The sequence below is a fragment of the Phoenix dactylifera genome, chromosome 10 (genome assembly GCF_051530095.1).
Source record: "Phoenix dactylifera cultivar Ajwa chromosome 10, Ajwa_hap1_PhDact_Kaust_v1.1, whole genome shotgun sequence".
NCBI classification, from domain to species: Eukaryota; Viridiplantae; Streptophyta; class Magnoliopsida; order Arecales; family Arecaceae; genus Phoenix; species Phoenix dactylifera.
Window position 1 is genome coordinate 31,836,009 of NC_143199.1, and position 17,640 is coordinate 31,853,648.

The 17,640-nt window shown below is 39.7% G+C and overlaps 2 protein-coding genes across 11 annotated transcripts; one reads left to right on the forward strand and one right to left on the reverse strand.

The window, feature by feature from the left end:
- Positions 1 to 509: 509 nt before the first annotated feature.
- LOC103706963 (bifunctional TH2 protein, mitochondrial-like) lies at positions 510 to 11,233 on the reverse strand. 7 transcript variants are annotated; one of them, XM_008791254.6, is made up of 7 exons: positions 10,605 to 11,233; positions 10,214 to 10,322; positions 6,309 to 6,599; positions 5,767 to 6,169; positions 5,352 to 5,621; positions 977 to 1,588; positions 510 to 893 (listed from the first exon to the last, which is right to left on the reverse strand). In XM_008791254.6, exons 1-6 carry the CDS (start codon positions 10,793 to 10,795, stop codon positions 1,176 to 1,178), a joined length of 1,677 nt encoding a protein of 558 aa, XP_008789476.4. In that variant the 5' UTR covers positions 10,796 to 11,233; the 3' UTR covers positions 510 to 893; positions 977 to 1,175. The 7 variants fall into 7 exon arrangements, with proteins under 7 accessions (XP_008789476.4, XP_008789475.4, XP_017698250.4 ...); XM_008791253.6 differs by having other exon boundaries at positions 977 to 1,591; XM_017842761.5 differs by having other exon boundaries at positions 6,309 to 6,614; positions 10,605 to 11,230.
- Positions 11,234 to 12,688: 1,455 nt separating this feature from the next.
- ATSEC20 (Sec20 family protein) lies at positions 12,689 to 17,278 on the forward strand. Of its 4 annotated transcripts, none has more exons than XM_088706049.2 (9): positions 12,758 to 12,926; positions 13,240 to 13,339; positions 13,566 to 13,870; positions 14,072 to 14,141; positions 14,448 to 14,503; positions 15,205 to 15,280; positions 15,377 to 15,413; positions 16,552 to 16,666; positions 16,850 to 17,278. In XM_088706049.2, exons 3-9 carry the CDS (start codon positions 13,587 to 13,589, stop codon positions 17,097 to 17,099), a joined length of 888 nt encoding a protein of 295 aa, XP_088562175.2. In that variant the 5' UTR covers positions 12,758 to 12,926; positions 13,240 to 13,339; positions 13,566 to 13,586; the 3' UTR covers positions 17,100 to 17,278. The 4 variants fall into 4 exon arrangements, with proteins under 4 accessions (XP_008789478.4, XP_088562175.2, XP_038971244.3 ...); XM_039115316.3 differs by having other exon boundaries at positions 13,581 to 13,870; XM_008791256.6 differs by lacking the exon at positions 13,240 to 13,339 and having other exon boundaries at positions 12,689 to 12,926.
- Positions 17,279 to 17,640: the final 362 nt, after the last annotated feature.

Consider the following 17,640-nt stretch of genomic DNA (forward strand, 5'->3'; position numbering starts at 1 on the left):
CCTTAGAGCGGCATCTGTTCAGAAGATACAATTGCATCCTCTAGGTTTTGAAGTAGAACTACAAAAGACTGGCATTTTCGTCCAGTAAATCACCCGGCAATATAATGCCCGTCTCCAAGCACTGCCTTGGTTTGAGTTTCACTTAATTAGAGTACCAAAGTTAGACACGTCATACGGTAACCACCGTTACGCAACCCATAGAGACTTCAATTGAGGTGAACCAGAGACCGTTGAACTGAGATCTTCTATCTGCAAAGAAATTGCACGCAAGTCTGATTGTTAAGCATGCTGAAGCAACACGAGAGCAATAAAGGCAGAGCAGGGTGAAGGCTAATACCATCAGATGCGTGCCTTTTATCATTGTACGCTCATCTATCTACCCTATATACAGAACACGAACAGTGTTTAAGGTCGAAACCTGGGTGATGCCAGCCTTACAACAATCACCACACAAAACTGAGTAATTTTGAACGTGCTTGGAAACTTCCGACCAAAACCTGATCACAGAATTGTCGCAGACAACACAAAAACTTCCAATTGGGCATAAATCTGAAAGATGTATGGACAAAAGAAGGGATGAAGCAACCCCTTGAAGCCTCATCGTCGCTGAAAGGAGGGCGGTTACAGTTATAATAGCTTTATAAAGTGTACACCTCAAAAGGGCTCAAATGAGCACCTCCAACATCCTGACTAGACTTGAAGAGGCTCTTATACATTCTGAGATTTCCTTAGAGTTCCCAGGGCTTAAAATTGATACATCTTCGAAATGAATGTTCTCTAATTCTAAATACCGTTCCTAGGCAAGAACAATTTTCTTATAACCCAAAAATTATAGACAAGTACATGCATACTTGACTAATCATCTGTTCTGTCTCCTAGAATGTCACAATTGCCTGCAATGGAAGGGGCGGAACAACTTCATCATATATCAAGCATATAAAAGATGGAAACAGGAGAGTACAGATAAAGGATGTACCTTAGCGCCGAAGCAATGCATGGCCCAATACAGCATTTCCATTTTTAAGGCAAACCTGAAGGAAAACAACGGAAAGACAATTGACCTGTGGCTATTGTAAAATCAGCCACAGTTTGGACACATATCTTCGAATCATGAATTCTTGAACTCTTGTTTGAAAATAACAAGGTAACAAGAATAAGGAACGACATGAAAAGAATTATGTCCCCAAAATAAAAGCTTCTATCTCTGACCAGCTAGATGTTGTATAAAGAACGCCAGACAACCCCTTCCAGATGCATGAGTCTTTTCCATTAATTTGTCTTTGCTTATTGACCAAACCAGGGAAGAGTGGAATGAAAGAAACACCAAACTGCTTGCCAACTCTCCTTAAGCTAGTGCTTGATCCAATCACAATGCCAACATCTGCTTCCAATAAGCAAAGCAAGTCGCCAACTGAATCTCCTATGTACACAGATAAGTGCTTGCCATTGCTTCCAAGGTTGCTTAAGATACTTTTGAATGCTTCAACCTTGTCCATGGGTGATTCCATCTTCCTAACAATTTCACCCGTTGAAATAGATTCTTGATAGTTGAACTCATTTGTGTGAATGTTCAAATAATTCAGGCAACCTACTGAACACATGAAGTACAAATTCATGTCAAATTCCAGCAACATCATGAACAGACCACAATTAACAATCTTGCCCTACAATTCCTTTTAAAGAGTTAGTGACATGATATCACCAGAAACATCATTCCTCTCACCAATCAGACATTTTCGACTGGACGGGGAGAAATGAAAATTACGAAACAAATTTATCCCTGATCAACATTGTACATGATCCAACGTATTGAAGATTCAAGTTGGACAATGCATGCTCCATAATCCTTCTGTTTTTCTCCCAAAAAAACTGGAAGACACATTCTATTCCGTATGATTGCACAAGCTTATCCTCGTCATACATGAGGAAAACTAAACATGCATGATAGCCTGATATTTTTTTTACAAGAAACTTCATAATAACAAAAGGAGGCAATAAAACTTTCCTTAGAAATTCAAAATGATGACCTGGAGCATGAATATGCTATTTCAGACTGTGTTTAAATGACCAGAACATATTTTATGGCACAGCCAATTAATATGGAACAAGTTGACCTTTTGACAAATTTTTTTACCAGTAATATGAACCAGTATCCCGCTGATAAAATATATCACACTGACCTGCTAACTGGATTTAGAGTCTAAACCTTAATCAGATGATCTAAATAAAAACTTTATAGAGCCTCAAAACCACAGTGCAGGATTGTTACATTTACATCTGAACCAATAAGTGTGTCTGAAAGGTAAATGTGCGTGCATTGGCTAACTGATAACATGTATATTCTGCATAGCGAACAAGAAATAATAATAGTGAAAATGGAGTCAGTTAAACTTTTAATTTCATCCAGGTTTATGATTAGCCTGGAAGCTAAAAATAAATTGTTGTATAAGGCATGTAATCTAATTTAAATAATGGAAAGTGGTTTACATCATAATTATATGCTCCCCAACCAAATTCTCAAGGACCATACTTTTTCCCTCAAGCAAACTGAGTTGGAATTCCAAGCTCCTAAAGAATCATCACAAGCTAGCATATCCATGTGCAACATGATAAAACAAAAGTCTTCATTAACCAACAAGCTCTTAGAAAACCACAGAAAAATTATGAACACTTCTTAATATGTAAACATTGTGTCTTGACAAACAACTTTATATACTGAAGAGTTTTGTTTTGAAAATTGACTAAAAAAATGCAACTCTTAAATTTACTTACACCACTGGAATAATCATAGAGCCCCTTAGTCATTGGGTTGCCTATGTCAGACACCACGCTCTCCCTTAATGCAATTGTACTGAAGATTGCCAACACATTGCAATATTAGGCAAACAAATGAATACCCTAGTTAGCCTCAGACTCTTGTACTAGCAAAGCCAATGATTTGCTACTTCACCAACTGTTGCAAAGGAAAAAGGTGTTTGGGATCCTCCATGGTCCCTGGTTTGATTGTTTTGAATAACCTATAGCCAGCCCTAGCCACCTTCCACAAGCCCTGCTGAGAAGAAAAGTCTTATCCACTTTCATATCCACACATTCTAATTTCCCATTCATATATCCTAATTTTACCATCCTCCAAAGCTCTTTGATAACTCCGATCCTACCTGGGGCAGAGACAAAAGCCTCGTGGAGTTTCCTACCACACCTTGATTTAAGTCAGTTTCACTATGGTCAATATATTGATGATTAAGGCGTGAAACAATGACATGGATCTTATTTTGTTTAGATAGGATGCATGAAAATAAGGATATTATCTGTCAAGAGTTCTTCCTTTAAGGAAATCAGTTCTCCACCTCAGTAAAATGATATTGTTTCCAATGTTATATAAATCTAAGGCAACAGAATTAGAAGGTTGGTTAGCTACTGACTGTGAAAAACTCTCCAATGTCATGACTCATGACATCATGCAGATATAAAATTTTCTACATGAACTTGTAGATTATGGTCCTTGGCCCAGTGGCAGATTGCTCCAATGTGATCTGAGTATCACACGTTTGAAATATGAAAACAACCTCTCCGCACAAGGTGTTAAGACTGTATACATTTAACACTCTCCAAACCCCTGGTAGAAGTCTAGTGCACTGGGCTGCCTTTTTTGAACTTGCAAATTACGATAAGCCATCCCAGAGAAAAAGCCACATCTAGGTGGAACTAACCTGCAGACGAATCATGATTTAATGTTTGTTTTTAGAGGCTCATCAAGCTCAAAAGTGACATAAAGGCACAATCTTGCAATATCAAACTTTCACTGCTGAGGAGGGAAGGCAGGTCCCAATAACCTCACTAAGCAGTGACGGCATATCCACTAACCCGCTTATGGCCAGCATGCTTGGTGTTATAGTGAATAATTTAATCTTGTTCATTTGCACAAAAAGTCAAGAAAGCTCTACAAGCACAGGTATTATATATATATCTAAGGCATTTAATATCAAGATCACTTTCTCTGAAAAAAAATAATTATCACTTTACTCGTGCATCAGGTCTATTGTAAGTAACCAGTCATTCTATTTGCATAACATTGGATGTACTAACTTTAGGGTCCCAAACTCATTCCCTGTCGGATGACCAAAAAGTAAAGTGATTGATTTGGCTTGGATTTGCAAAGACTCGCCAACAAGGCTTAAGTCTTAGAATTTGGAAGGGAAATACATGTTTCATCTTTCTCAATGCAAACAAGGCTGTCCTATCATTGTAATCCAACGTATATCCTTTTTCACACTCTTAAGCCAAGTAATTGTACATAATAGCTTTTTTTTAGCTTGCTTCCTAGCAATGCTTTAGATCTCCGTACTGGGCCCCATCCTAGTTTGCTTATCGGATGGTATGGTACCAGGATGGGATGGTACAAACCAAGATGTACCAAAACAACCAATAACAAGAAGCAAAAAAAAAAAAAAGATAAAAAAGTGTCCCAGTTTATCCCGATATGTCCCGACATTGGGGACAAACCAAAACATCCCCCAGGCCCCAATTTCCTGTTAAAATGGTATGCTGTCAATGTTATCATACCGCTCTACCAAGACTTAAATCCTTGCTTCCTAGAGTATGAAACTTTTAACCCCATGAATATTTGGTGGAGAATAAGCAAAATAAGTTCAGCAATTTTGACTAATTTCATTTGTTTATGTTTTATCTGTTCTAGTTACGTGTGCGCGCGCGCACACACACATATATATGTATATATAAAAACTGGTTTCCTAAGGAAATTAATGAGTTTCAAGCAAAATTGTAATGTTTAGGATGTATAAAACAATGGAAGACTGAGATAGTTCAGGACTCAATGTTACTTGGACAATCTAAATCTTCTTTAAATGCCACTTTGTGGCATTAAACGCGCCCGCGCGGGTGCACTTCCCTGGAGAACTGCGCGCGGGCGCGGTTCTCAGCTCGCACGCGCATGAGCGTGCTGCCCCAAGGGTGGGTATCGGTGCAAACCAGTCCGGTTCGCAGCAGTACCGGGCTTATACCGCTCGGTTACGGCTCCTTTGGGGCCGGAACTGTTTTCCACGCTTGAACCGGACCGGTCCGGTCCGGGCCGGTTCAACATGCCATGCATCATATAATCCCCAAATATCAAACAGGATCGCCTAGTTTCACATACAACATCATCCTAATATTACAACAGAAATCATAGTTATAAAAGTTATGGCATGGACATTGTTTTTGATCAAATAAACAAGAGTAAAAGAGACATTTACCATTTTTGAATTAAAAGGATACTGTAAAAGAATTAGAAAAGTTAAACATAGAAAATTGACTAATAGTGATACAAAATCAGCAAAGGAGTAAGGATTTACCTGATGAAAAGGCTGATCTTAATAGATCTGCACACCAACAATATGAAAGTACATGGAGATCCATATTCAGTTTTTCCTTTTTCTTTACAACATTCTGAAAAAAATCTGTACAACCATCTTGGAGGATCAAATGTTCCCCGGCTCTTTTTATGTCATCTAAACTCGTTCCCTTTAGAACCCCAGACTCAATAACCCTGGAATTAGCTTGTTTCTCAAAATCAGAGAGCAGGCCCAGACTTTTGCAAAGGCCTTCATAATCAAATGTTTTAGCTGGAAAAAGACAAGCAATGTACAAATAAAAGGAGTAAAAAACAACACTTCTTAACAAGTTATCTCCATTACACAACATCTGTCATTGTGTAACCACTCATATATCAGAAAATATGCTATAAGTAACAATTTAGAAAACAATCACCTTCTTCTTTTGGAAGTAAGCTTTCTATGCACTGCTCATATTCCCCTGTGTACTGTCTAGAAAGAGAATCCCAAGAGTTTCTCATTTCTGTAAAAGACCGAGCATTCAAATTGTCAGTCCCACTATGATCAGTCTTTGCTGCAGTTAATATTGCAATTTCTGCTAAAATGGCAGACGAATCAACTACAGTGCATGTCAAATCAAAGTCAGAAAAGATGACAAGGTGATTTGCTGGATCATTTGTCAAAGGAACTACAGCTGGTTGGCCAATTGGCTGAACAGAAAAAAAATCAATTTCAAGCTTCATAGCCTGGTGGTAAAGCTTTTCTATGACTTCAAGCTCCTCGCCAGTCAATGGAACACTCAATTTGTCAAGCAAATCTTCTATTTGCACAGCAGCAACCTGTGCTCCATAAGAAGGAAAAGAAAGCAAGCAGTAACAATCAATATAACTTACATATGACATAATAACATATTCTTCAAGTGGTTTTGTCTTAATCAAAGAGAAACAATAGAGGATAGCTCTTGTTATATAACTATACCTCTAAACTTTCAGAGGAATAGTTTTCAATCCACTTCTTGTAGGGATGACCATTTGCATCATGTTGCAGACACACCTGGAGCTCTTTTGCCAAGAATGCACAAAGCCTCATGCAAGGAGTCATAGCACCTACAATATAAGCAGCAATTTTTGTCTCCTCAAAAGGAGTGACAATTTTCCCGGGACCTTTCCCTCCTTCAACTTTTCCAAGAGCTGTTGCAAGCAGGAAGTCGGTATATTTCACTGTTGCAGGGATAGGAACGATCTCTTTGGTGGGATCTATTCCCCATTCCTGCATAACTGAGTCCTTCAGAAAACTTTGAACAAAGAAATGTTTTCATAATCAAATGATAAGGATTGAAGAAAACAGAAAAGTATAGGTGCAATGGCAGTAGAGAGAGTGACAAGAAACAAAATATGCTAAAATAATCATATAACACAGCCCTACAGCCCTTTGCCTTTATGACATCAGTCAATTGGTGTAAGATTAGGCAAAGGAAAATCCAACTGGCTAATTAAAAGTAGATCTTAGGTATTATTTTTTCTTGCATAATAGATGCATGGACGGATGGATGGTATCCATCGGGTATAGTATTTAAAAAAAATAAAAATAATTGTATGAACCAAGGTCTGCAGTACCAGAATCGGCACTTGTGCCGATAGGCCGGTGGTACGGTATGATACGGTACCGTGCCATCCCATTCCGGCATGTACCAAAAAAAGAAAATCAGAGGGCGAGAGGGAGAATGAGAGAGAGGAAAAGAGAGAGAGGGGGGGGGGAGGGAGGGAGAGAGAGGGGGCTCGAAAGCCCTCCTCTCCTCCTTTGGTTGTCCGCAAGCCCCGTTGGGCGAAGCCCTGTTTCAAAGGAAACAAAGGCTTAGAGGGGGAGAGAAAGAGGGAGAGGGAACAGGAGAGAGAGAGGGAGAGGTATGGGGAGAGAGAGAGATGCTGGGAGAGGGAGAGGGAGGGCTCAGAAGCCCTCCTCTCCTTTGGTATCTATTAATATTTTTTTTGCTTCTCTAAGTGAGGTCAACAAAAGGTGTGGCAACTTCACTTGAAGAAGCGAAAAAATATTAAAAAGAATGGGGCCGAACCCTTGTTTCATTTGAAACAGTGCTTGGCCCAACGGAGCTTGCGGACGATCATAGGAGGAGAGGAGGGATTCCTAGCCTCCTCTCCCTCCCTCCTGGCATCTTTGTCCCCCCTCCCTCTCCCTCTCCATATATCCCTCCTTCCCTCTCTCTTTTTTTCTCTTTTTCCATCTCCCTCTTCCCCCTCCATCACTAGTTTCTCGTTTTGCTTACCGGAACCGTCCGGGCTGCCACCGGTATGGCTCGGTACGTGCTGAACTAGGCGATTCGGGATGGTTTCACCATCCTTGGTACGGACACTACATGAGTATGCATATTCACCAACTCAGCAGGCTTGAGTTTATCAACATATTCCCTTGAATGCTTGGGTCAAATTCTAGAAAAATAAAAATCTACAAGAATAATTCCAAAAAATGGTTTACAAGAAGATATGCTAAGTCCATCAGTTCAACTCTGTTATACTTCCAAAACTTAAACTTATCAAACAAGATGGACAAGTACCTTATTTTTTCATGTCCGAGTGTATCACTTTATTTCCCAAAAAAATATAAGGATTGACATACGTAACTTCCACATTTTGAATCCGTAATCAGTAATAGTAATACTATCTGTACAATTTTTTTTAACAAAAAATATAATGATTACAATAGGCAACTTCCTCATTTTTAATCTGTAAACAGTAATAGTAATACAATCTTTGCAAAATACTTTTAACATGTAAATGAGGATAGAAGTGGATATGCAAGCTTCAGCAGAATAAACATTAAGCACATATAAACTCGGATCACAGATGTTACCAGATAACTAGATTTTATTAATTGGCTTTAAACCAAAACAATTAGGCTTGGATCCTTACTGGGTCAGGTTTGACTCTCGTAAAAGCCAACATTTCTTGTTGGCTCTGTTCTGGCTTTAGCCAAATACAACACTGACAACCCAATAAAAAATGGGCATATCAATCATCAATGGTGCAGCCACACAAGGGAACATTTAGTTATTCCACTAGTCTAGTTTAATATTCAGTATCTTATATCATCTCTTAGATTGGTAGGTAGTACCAAAACCAAGAAATAAGCCCTAACCTTGCATGAGTTGTATACCAACCCCCCAACCCCCCCAAAAAGGAAAGAAATAATGAATGAATGCACAAATTTACATAAACATAAAATCCTTTGTATTTACATACAAACTTCAAATTCTACCTCATAAGTTGTAACATTTCTGGCAAAACTTCATATAGTTGATAACATCTTTCAAAGCCTGGTAACCAACTCATATCCACCTTACAGTGTTCCCCCATAGTAAAATATATTGTAAGTCTAAGATCATTACACTAGCACAACCTCATTAAGAGATCAGAGTGCATCCTTGACCAACATGCCATTTTTCTTAAAACCATCTCACTGAATGGTAAGAGCCCAATCAATATTAATTGTTTCTCCTTCATAGAAACCCCAAACAACAAATTCTACTTCATTGAGTTCCCTGCCCCCCATCACCAAAGTCCACATATCGGCTGTTAGTTTAAGTCAATTTACCAAGTTATTTCAGTATCTATCTTCCTTTCTTTTCTTCTTCTTCTGTCCCCAACAGAGGGAGTGGTGACATCAAATTCATTAACAGTAAAGAGAAGCTAGATAGACAGAGGCAGTGTAAAAGCATATAATTATGTCCTATTGCATGATCTAGGGTTGCTAGCATCCTATTTATTTCTTCTGGTTCTTGGCCAGCATCATGGGGGAAATTACTTCTTACAAGAATAGATTGCAAGCCCAGCATTCAGCATACTATAATTGAAATGTGGCAAGCACAGAAAAGAGTCTCTTAGAAATACAAGCAATAAATCATTCTTTTGTTATATAATCAATCAAATACCAGCAAACGAGCCCCTGTGCGTGGGTTAATTCAACTATCTCTTTGATACCTCATATGAAAGAGAAAAGCAAGGAACGTAGAGAGTTATCCAAAAATACACTCAATTTGACTTATGAACTCCTCCCATAACTACTGCTCTGAAAACAACATTTAAGATTGAAAATGAAAACACAAATTAATGCATAACGTACGGTTGAAAAAGTTTCATATATTTTTGGGCAATTTCATATATTCATCAACCAGTAGAATCAATAAGACCATAAGCATTTACTTTCAAATTCATCAATCCTCAAGCAAAATCAAAAGGCTATCTTATTTAATTACTGTACCTCAAATTCTCATTAATAATTAAGATGCGCTTCTCTGGCTTCCTTGGATCTCTCGATCCTATCATTTTCTTGCTGGGATCCATCCGATAACATCACACTTTTAATGTAAGAAAATAACAACAAAAAAGAAAAGAAAGAAGGGTTGACTCAAAAATTCAAGTGCTAAGATATTTCAGCAAGAAGGTGAACTACAAATATACATACCAACTAACCAGCTTTGTATAAGGGCGTTTTCTTTTTTCCTACTTAAAGTTAATGACTCTTACAACCAGGGACCACATATCAAAGCCAGCAAAGACTATTGTAGTTGTCATTTATTTGATAAGAAATAGCAAAGGATGGTAAAAGGTTACAAGATAAAGATACGATCTTATGCCTTCAAAACCACGTTTATGACATATGTTTCTTGCAGAGATGATGACAAGTATCGGATCATCTCAGAACTATATATTTACTTTCCAAACATTCAAGAATTAGTTGTTCTGCCGACAAGGCTTTGCAGTTAGAAAAATTATCAAGGAGAAATTAGGGGAAAAAAGACCGATCAGTTGCCATGAGTAAAAGATCACTTCAGAAGATAAATCCAAAGGCAAGAATGTTCCAAATCTTACTTGGACAAATGAATTATGCATTTTCAGTCGCTCCAAAACAGCTTTTCTCAGATCAGTTATTGCAGCCTTCGCATCATCATCATCAGCACATTCTTCTGCCATCTCGTACCTGAAATAGTCAGGAAAACCCAGAAAGAAACCTTTTATCACCACCCAAGGAGAAAAGGACAACTATAGCTTTATTTCACCGCAAAGTAGAACTCAGCGATCTATGACCGGACACTCAAAATACTCACTCAACCGAACGAATCCCACTATAGTTTCCAACGCGCCCAAAAGTCCAACAAAAAGTATAGATAGAAGGCGCCAGACGTCCAGATCGTAACCCTAGCCACAAAACTAGCAAGAACAAGCTAAAAGATTCAAACTTCCAAAGAACGGCGCAACTCACGCTTGAGCATAAGTTTTGAGGAAGTGCACGTCCTGAGCAATGTAGTTGCGGAAGGCCTCCGTCTCCAGTGTCCCCGCCGTCAGGCACACCACGAACGGGGTGTACTGCGCGAACACCGCCTCCTTCCGGGACCTGATCCAGAACCGCTTCGCTGCGGAGCCCTCTTCAACGGCCATCCCTAGCATCGCCATGGCTCCTCTGGCTGAAGAAGGAAAAGAATCCGAGGCGGCCACGCTCTCCGGAAACTATCTTGAAGGCGACGCCCACAGATTCACCGAGACAATCGATCGGAAAACCTCCGGGAGGCGGCACTCGAGGCTATCACGATTCAAGAACCGAATCGGGGGCGGGAGGAGGCGAGAGGTGGGGTTTTCGGCGGTGTGGGATCGCATCAACGGCAAGAGCGGGGCGACAGGGGGTCCGGTCCCCGTCCTCGGGTTGCGGGAGAGGAGTGAGGAGAAGAGAGAAGGGTATTTATAGACGTGGGGTGGAGAGGGGGGCGGTCGTGGTGGGGGGCGGGAGGCGAGAAAGTGGAGGCGGCAGCCGGTGCCCTTTCCACGGTCTTCTCGTGATGGGGCGACAAAGGCCGGAATCGGACCGGGCCGGCGGTTGGACGTTGGCGCTCCGGTGGTAGCTGTCGCCATTCTGCGGTATAATATCCCTCGGAGTCGGCGAACCTGCCCCACAACTGAGATCTTGCGAGCCGATCTGGACCATCCATTTAACTAATGATCACGAGGGAGAGTTTAACTTAAGCCCGTCCGGACGTTTCATACCGTTGCTGCGCGGGGTCGGAGATGGGCAGCGGACAGTGTTACGAAACTTTAGTACTCCGCCTCTCTCCGTGCGAGACGTGTCTCGTTGAGTGGGCCCGAACTCCCCAATAATAGATTACGGACCCGGTAGCCCGAGCTTATATTGTCACGGATGGCGTAAATGGGAACTAAAGCCAAATACGACGATTTCGTCTCCCACGATCTAAATCCACTCGCTTTTGTCGCGACTTTTATGCCCTCCGACCGTGACGAAAAGTAACGAATAGTACTGCTTTTATATTTGTGATCAAGGACCATTACTTTAGATGCGTAGATAACGTAGTATAATATATAAATATCTAAAATTTATCCAATAAATAATCAATGTAAGGCTAAAAACACGTCCGTATGAATTCTCACATATGCCTCCCGTTTAAGCCTTTACGTTCTTGTCAGACTAAGAGTTCAAATTCATTTAAATCGAATCACAAACATTACGATCGGCCCGTAATCAGCCTCAGTGGATCCGTGCTGCAGTGTCTCCTACTTCACATAGGCTATGGGTCGGATTAGCTCTGATACCATTTGTAACAACTTAGGATCTCACCCAAAATGGCTAGCCGAAGGTATTATTTGGGTTTCTTGATTCTGTATAAGTACCCAAAATCTATCCAGCAAATAACCGATGTGGGACTAAACATACGCCCGCACGGATCCTCACATACTTCTCCTGTTTAAGCCCCGACATCCTCATCAGGTTAAGAGTTCAAATCTATTCAAAATAGATTTTTAGAGACAAATCAGTAGGAGATGAGGGATGAATGTTGCTAGGCTAGGTCAAGTCTATCATTGGTATCATTATCCCTATCATGATCGAAATATGAAGATATGTGCTACTACTATCCAATGCAGCGAAGCTAGGTGGTGCTATTATGGTGGAGAAAGGGTCTACTTCTGCTCCATTGAAATGCTTTTATGACAGGCCTTTTTATTACCGATATGGATCTCGCTAATGAGCCTCATTCTGTACCTAGGGTGTTTCATGGAGAATATTTGAGTCTATTTATAACTAGGGCCTTGAATCTTTTATTGATCGTATCCTAATAAATTTGAAGTTATGCCATAACAACCTACTTACATGGTATGGTAATGATGGACATGTCGTAACCTCCTAGCATGCAAGCTTGTCTAAGATTTAATCAAGTTCAAATTTAACTAAAATTATGCTTTGACCATTTTTTCCTTGAATGTAGATCGCTCGACCTTTTTTATTATTGGAGTCAGCGGCGTTTAAATCTCTTTTTATATTTTAAATGACTAGTTTGATCATGTGAATGGACATGCAAGTAGCAGGGGTTGTGAAGCATATACGGCATATCTATAAATAGTAGTTCTGGGAGGGTGTCTACGCAAAATTCATAAGCGTCGCCGACTTCATCGCAGAGCTCGAATGGTTACTCTGGGGTTTCCGTTCTTTTAACCATCCCTCCGAGCCTCTCTCTTTACCGCTCCGCAGGACGAGACGAAATTAGAATCGGAGCTTCCCGCACTCTCGCTGATCTACACGGTAACGCAGGCCAATGAATGCCTTCGCTTGCTTTTTTCTATTGTCTCTGATTTATTCCGGCACCCCCCCTTCTTCTCTGTCTATGCTCTCACCTATTACAACTTCTTTCTCTTATCGCATGAAAAATTTAGCAGATGCCGTCCAATTTGATCTTGAGAAATATTTTCCTCCAAAGAAGAATCTAAATGCCCCTAATATTTTTGCTATCTACCTGTTCGATCTCGTCAGATCTGGTTTTCTCTGTCTTTCTCAGTCATTTTCCTAGGATTGCATCACGCCTTCAGCATGTTTGATGAATTTCCTAACTGCACAGCATGTTCATATGGGCCATCGCTTGGAGTTCTGTGGCTGCTGATTAGTTTCAATTCATCCAATTCTGTCGCTGAGCGTGGCGCTTCTGCATAAGGGTTCCTGTAATTCAGACTGAACACGTTCTTTGTTGAGCGCTGCTTCTTTGTTCAGATTGTCTACATGCCTTGCGCTCATTGTACAAAAAATTTTGTTTCAAAAACAATGCAAATTTGAAGTAACACAACAATTATTTTAATTTCTAGATTCATTAAGCACTCTTTCATCATTGTTCTGTTTTTTTTCTCTTTGATTTTTATATTTTAGTTTTAATATATGAATTGTTGTTAGTCTATTCTTGTTCAGGTCAGAATGGATGAGGTCGTGCAGGCTGTCGAGAATCTGAAGAAAGAGTGGGATCGGACTGTCGTGCAAATCCAGGAACGCATCACAGCGATTGAAGGATGTGGAAAGTCTGGAAGGGGGACGGAGGAAGCAAATTCTCTTCCTAGACTGAATGGTGCTGCACAGGATGGTCTGACGGTCCTTAGATCGATGCAGTTTCGGCTTGATCTTCTTTCCCAACAGCTGCCTACGATTGAAGAATCACAGTCTGCAAATTCAACTTTAGAATTATGGAAGAAACAATACCAGAAGTAACTCTTCATGAGTTTGCTCTTCCTGTCTTTTAATGTTTACTAGACTTTCTTGTTTCCTTGTTATGTCTTTTTTTTATCTGCTTATTTGCTTTTGCTTTCTCCAGTTGAACTAGTATCTTTGCAGAACTTGTTCATTTTTTTTTCCAGTTTTTAATTTTTACCCTTCTAACAATTGTGGGCCCTGTTTCTTGTTTGTAGTTTGCATATGAGTTTGAGGAATGCTAACTTGCAAGCAAAGAACAACATCCGGAAAGCTGCTCAGGAGGAGGTGAGGACTCTTCTCAAACTTGGGAACTGTGAACTCTTTAGATGTTCTTAAATTGCTAATTTCATTCTGCAATGTGAATCATCGCAACAATTATGTGCATTATCTTTGGCAAATTTAATGATCCTTTATGGTGTTGCTATATTTCATTATGTGATGTGAATCCTTATACCAAGTATCCGCATAAGCTTCAGCAGCAACTAATGATCCTTACAGACATTCTCTCTCTCTCTCTCTCTCACACACACACACGAAAAAAAAGGAAAAAGAAAACTGCCCCATTGCTAATATTGGATTCTAAATCTGCAGAGAGAGCTTCTTTTAGGAGGTGGAGAAGAATCTACAATCCGCCGGCGTAATTTACAGTATGTTTTCTAAATTTAGCAAAACAAGTGATTTCTAAGAATTATTTATTCATGAAGTATTCTTTCTTAAAATGTTCATCATCTTAATTATAAAGTGACATGAGTTGAGTTCATGGCATTTGCATATTTGGTAAAGAAGAGTTGTTGTAGGTTCTGCTAAGATACGAGGCGGGGTAGAAAGACCATAAGAAAAAAGGTTAATGCAGAATTGATTGATGGCTATAAAATTTTAACCAGTCCTTTAGTGAAACAGCCTGATGTAGATAACTTCATCTAGATGGTACAAACTTTAATTATTGTTGGTGTTGTTCTTTCGTTGTGTTCTTGTTTAAAGACGAGAAATGAAATAGGATTTTATTTGATAGCCAAACCTCAGACAATGGGGAAGAACTTTCTAGACATTGAAACACCCATTCCTTTTCATGTAAGAAGAATGACTAAAATGTGGTGACGGTTCTAATTCATCCACAGTCTGGAGTTTCTCAAGTTGAGGGAGGGGCAGCTTCTGATTCTCTTCATGATGTTGACTAATACTGCACTAAGCTGGAATCCGAGGATCTTATATATTTTCAATAATTATAGGCCCATGTCTTGGTTATCTTCTTAGGGTGAACTCTGTAATGGCTGTTTATGAATAAATCTCTCCTACTTATTATTACTGAGAGACATGCTACAGTGGTTTAATTTTGCTGATTTTATAGGACAAAGGCTGGGATAACATCTGCTGCAGAAAGCATTACCGAGAGCCTTCGGCGGACTCGTCAACTGATGGTTCAGGTGTGATTACTTGAGTAATCATAGTCAGTCTTGATTTATGGCTACCTTATTGGTAGATCTATTTTATATAACTACCTCATCCATAATTTTCCGCAGGAGGTGGAAAGAAGTGCAAACACATTGGGCACTTTTGGTATGATCCCTTATTGTTTTGCTGTTTATTAATAATATGATAGTTGTTGTACTGGTAATCATGGTTTGCCAAGACAATGTTGTTTGTAACTTTTCTCAAGCTTAGTGCTTAAATTTGGTTCCAGCGATATTTTATGCCTTCTGCATGCATGGCTGGCCTTTTTTAAATGACAAAAAGAGAAACGAACCATCATATGTTTTACAGTGGATCTCAAATGCATGGCTGCCGACATTTCATAGATAGATCCAGTTAGAGGACTTGTGCAAGCTTCTCTTTCAGTGTTGCTAATAGACCAGATTATTACTTATTCAAGTTATTTGGAAAAAAATATAGTACTGCCCGTGATATCTAGTCACCTACGACTTTTGTTGATCATATGCGTATAGTAATGTTCACTGGGTAATACTCAGCAGCTTGATCGAACCAAGCCTCCGCAATTTCGGAATCACCCTGTAGAATGGCCTGTTCTCCCCGGTCAGAATAGGTGGTTCCTTTCCTTAGAACCGTACTTGAGAGTTTCCTACCTCATACGGCTCAGCAATCGATTCTTTTTGCGTCCCATCTTAATCTATCCTATGCTAACTGAATTAGATTTCTCAGAAATCTATCCCATTTTTTCATGGGTTAACAAAAACAAAAGAAGTTAATTACATTAAGTTTCAAACTCTTATTTTGATTCATTTTAAGATTTTTTTTTTAATCGTTCGCTGTACAATGCAAAAAAATAAAGTGAATTTGTTGAATCATCATCTAGATAGAAAGAGGGAGGGAGGGTGAAGGGAGTAATTCGGTTTTATTTCTACATAGAAACTGAATCGCTTGAGTAGAAATTTCCCTTAAAAATGTCTCAAAACAGGCTTATGTTACCTATTTAGAAGTTCTTATCGGAACACTCTTCCGAAACCTTTTCCCAAAGACCAATGAAAAGGAAAGAAACTCATTCCAAGAGGAGTCATAATTTAGGAGAGGGAGTATGACTTGAGCTCAAGGTCCGCTACATAAATGCAATCCTGTAGCCTCATGAGATTTTTGTGCATAAGTATCCCCCCATTGGTGATGGGGCATGATTCTCTGCCTTGATTACAAATTTGTAAAGGTAATTCAGATTTTCTTTTGCATTTGTGGATGTATTTTTCAGAGGAATCAACAAGTGTTTTAACGAAAGCTGAAGGCGAGTACAAAGGACACCGCTCTTTGCTGATGCGCACTCGTCGCTTGCTTTCCACAATGCAACGTCAAGATATTATTGACAGGTAAACATCTATCCTTATGGTTGCATAGCTATCGGGGGAAAGCTATTGTACTATCTGTCTTAAAAGAAAAAAACATTTTCTCTTGGATGGAGCTTTTAGCAAGGCTACTGGAGATGAGGGATGGTGATTTCTGTTAGTCCAAACTCCAGTTAACATGCATTATTTCTATACTCCATCAAACAGGGTGATACTGGTGACTGGCCTTCTCATGTTCTTATCTGCGGTGCTGTATGTTGTCTGGAAACGGGTTGGGCTGCTGAAGTTGCAGAGGAAGCTGTTTGCAGCCATCAAGGCAGGTTCAAAAGTAGAGGAAGAGGTGGCTGTGGAAATCCAGAGAGTGGCAGTTGGAGATGGTTTGAGTCATGCACCAGCTCATGGCAACACAGTTCCACTAGCAGAAATACCAGGGCCACATCTCTACGAAGAACTTTGAAACAATCAATTCTACAGCTTTAAGTTTTATTGTTCTATTCTACTTGTGTTTAGTACAGTAATCCCTTTCGGGCTATTGCTAAAAATTGAAGATTCTTTTTTGTACAAAATTTAATCATGTTAAGTTGATCAAGCACTGTATGCTTATCATATTTGAGAATGGAGGTGGCTTTCCTTGGATCGGTGCATCTTATTCACTATCTAGTCAATTTTTTTTTCCCCACCGTCCCATCTTTCTTTCTTTTCGATGATTTCAGAGCTTGAGTGTTTGGGAATATACAACTCAACAGCATTCTCTGACTTTTGAATGGGATGATCTTTGCAGCATATATATATATTATAGGGAGACTGCAATATTGATCAATAACATGTACAGCATGCAACCTACAAAGACGAGAATTTTTCCATCAGATCATCAAATGGTGAAACACACCATTCTGTACAGCTGTTGTAAATCCAAACAAACCTCCACTGCTTGTCCGAGGATAGCTTTTGGTTACCAGACAGGTAATAGTCCACCTAATTTTGCTTCTAGGCGCCAG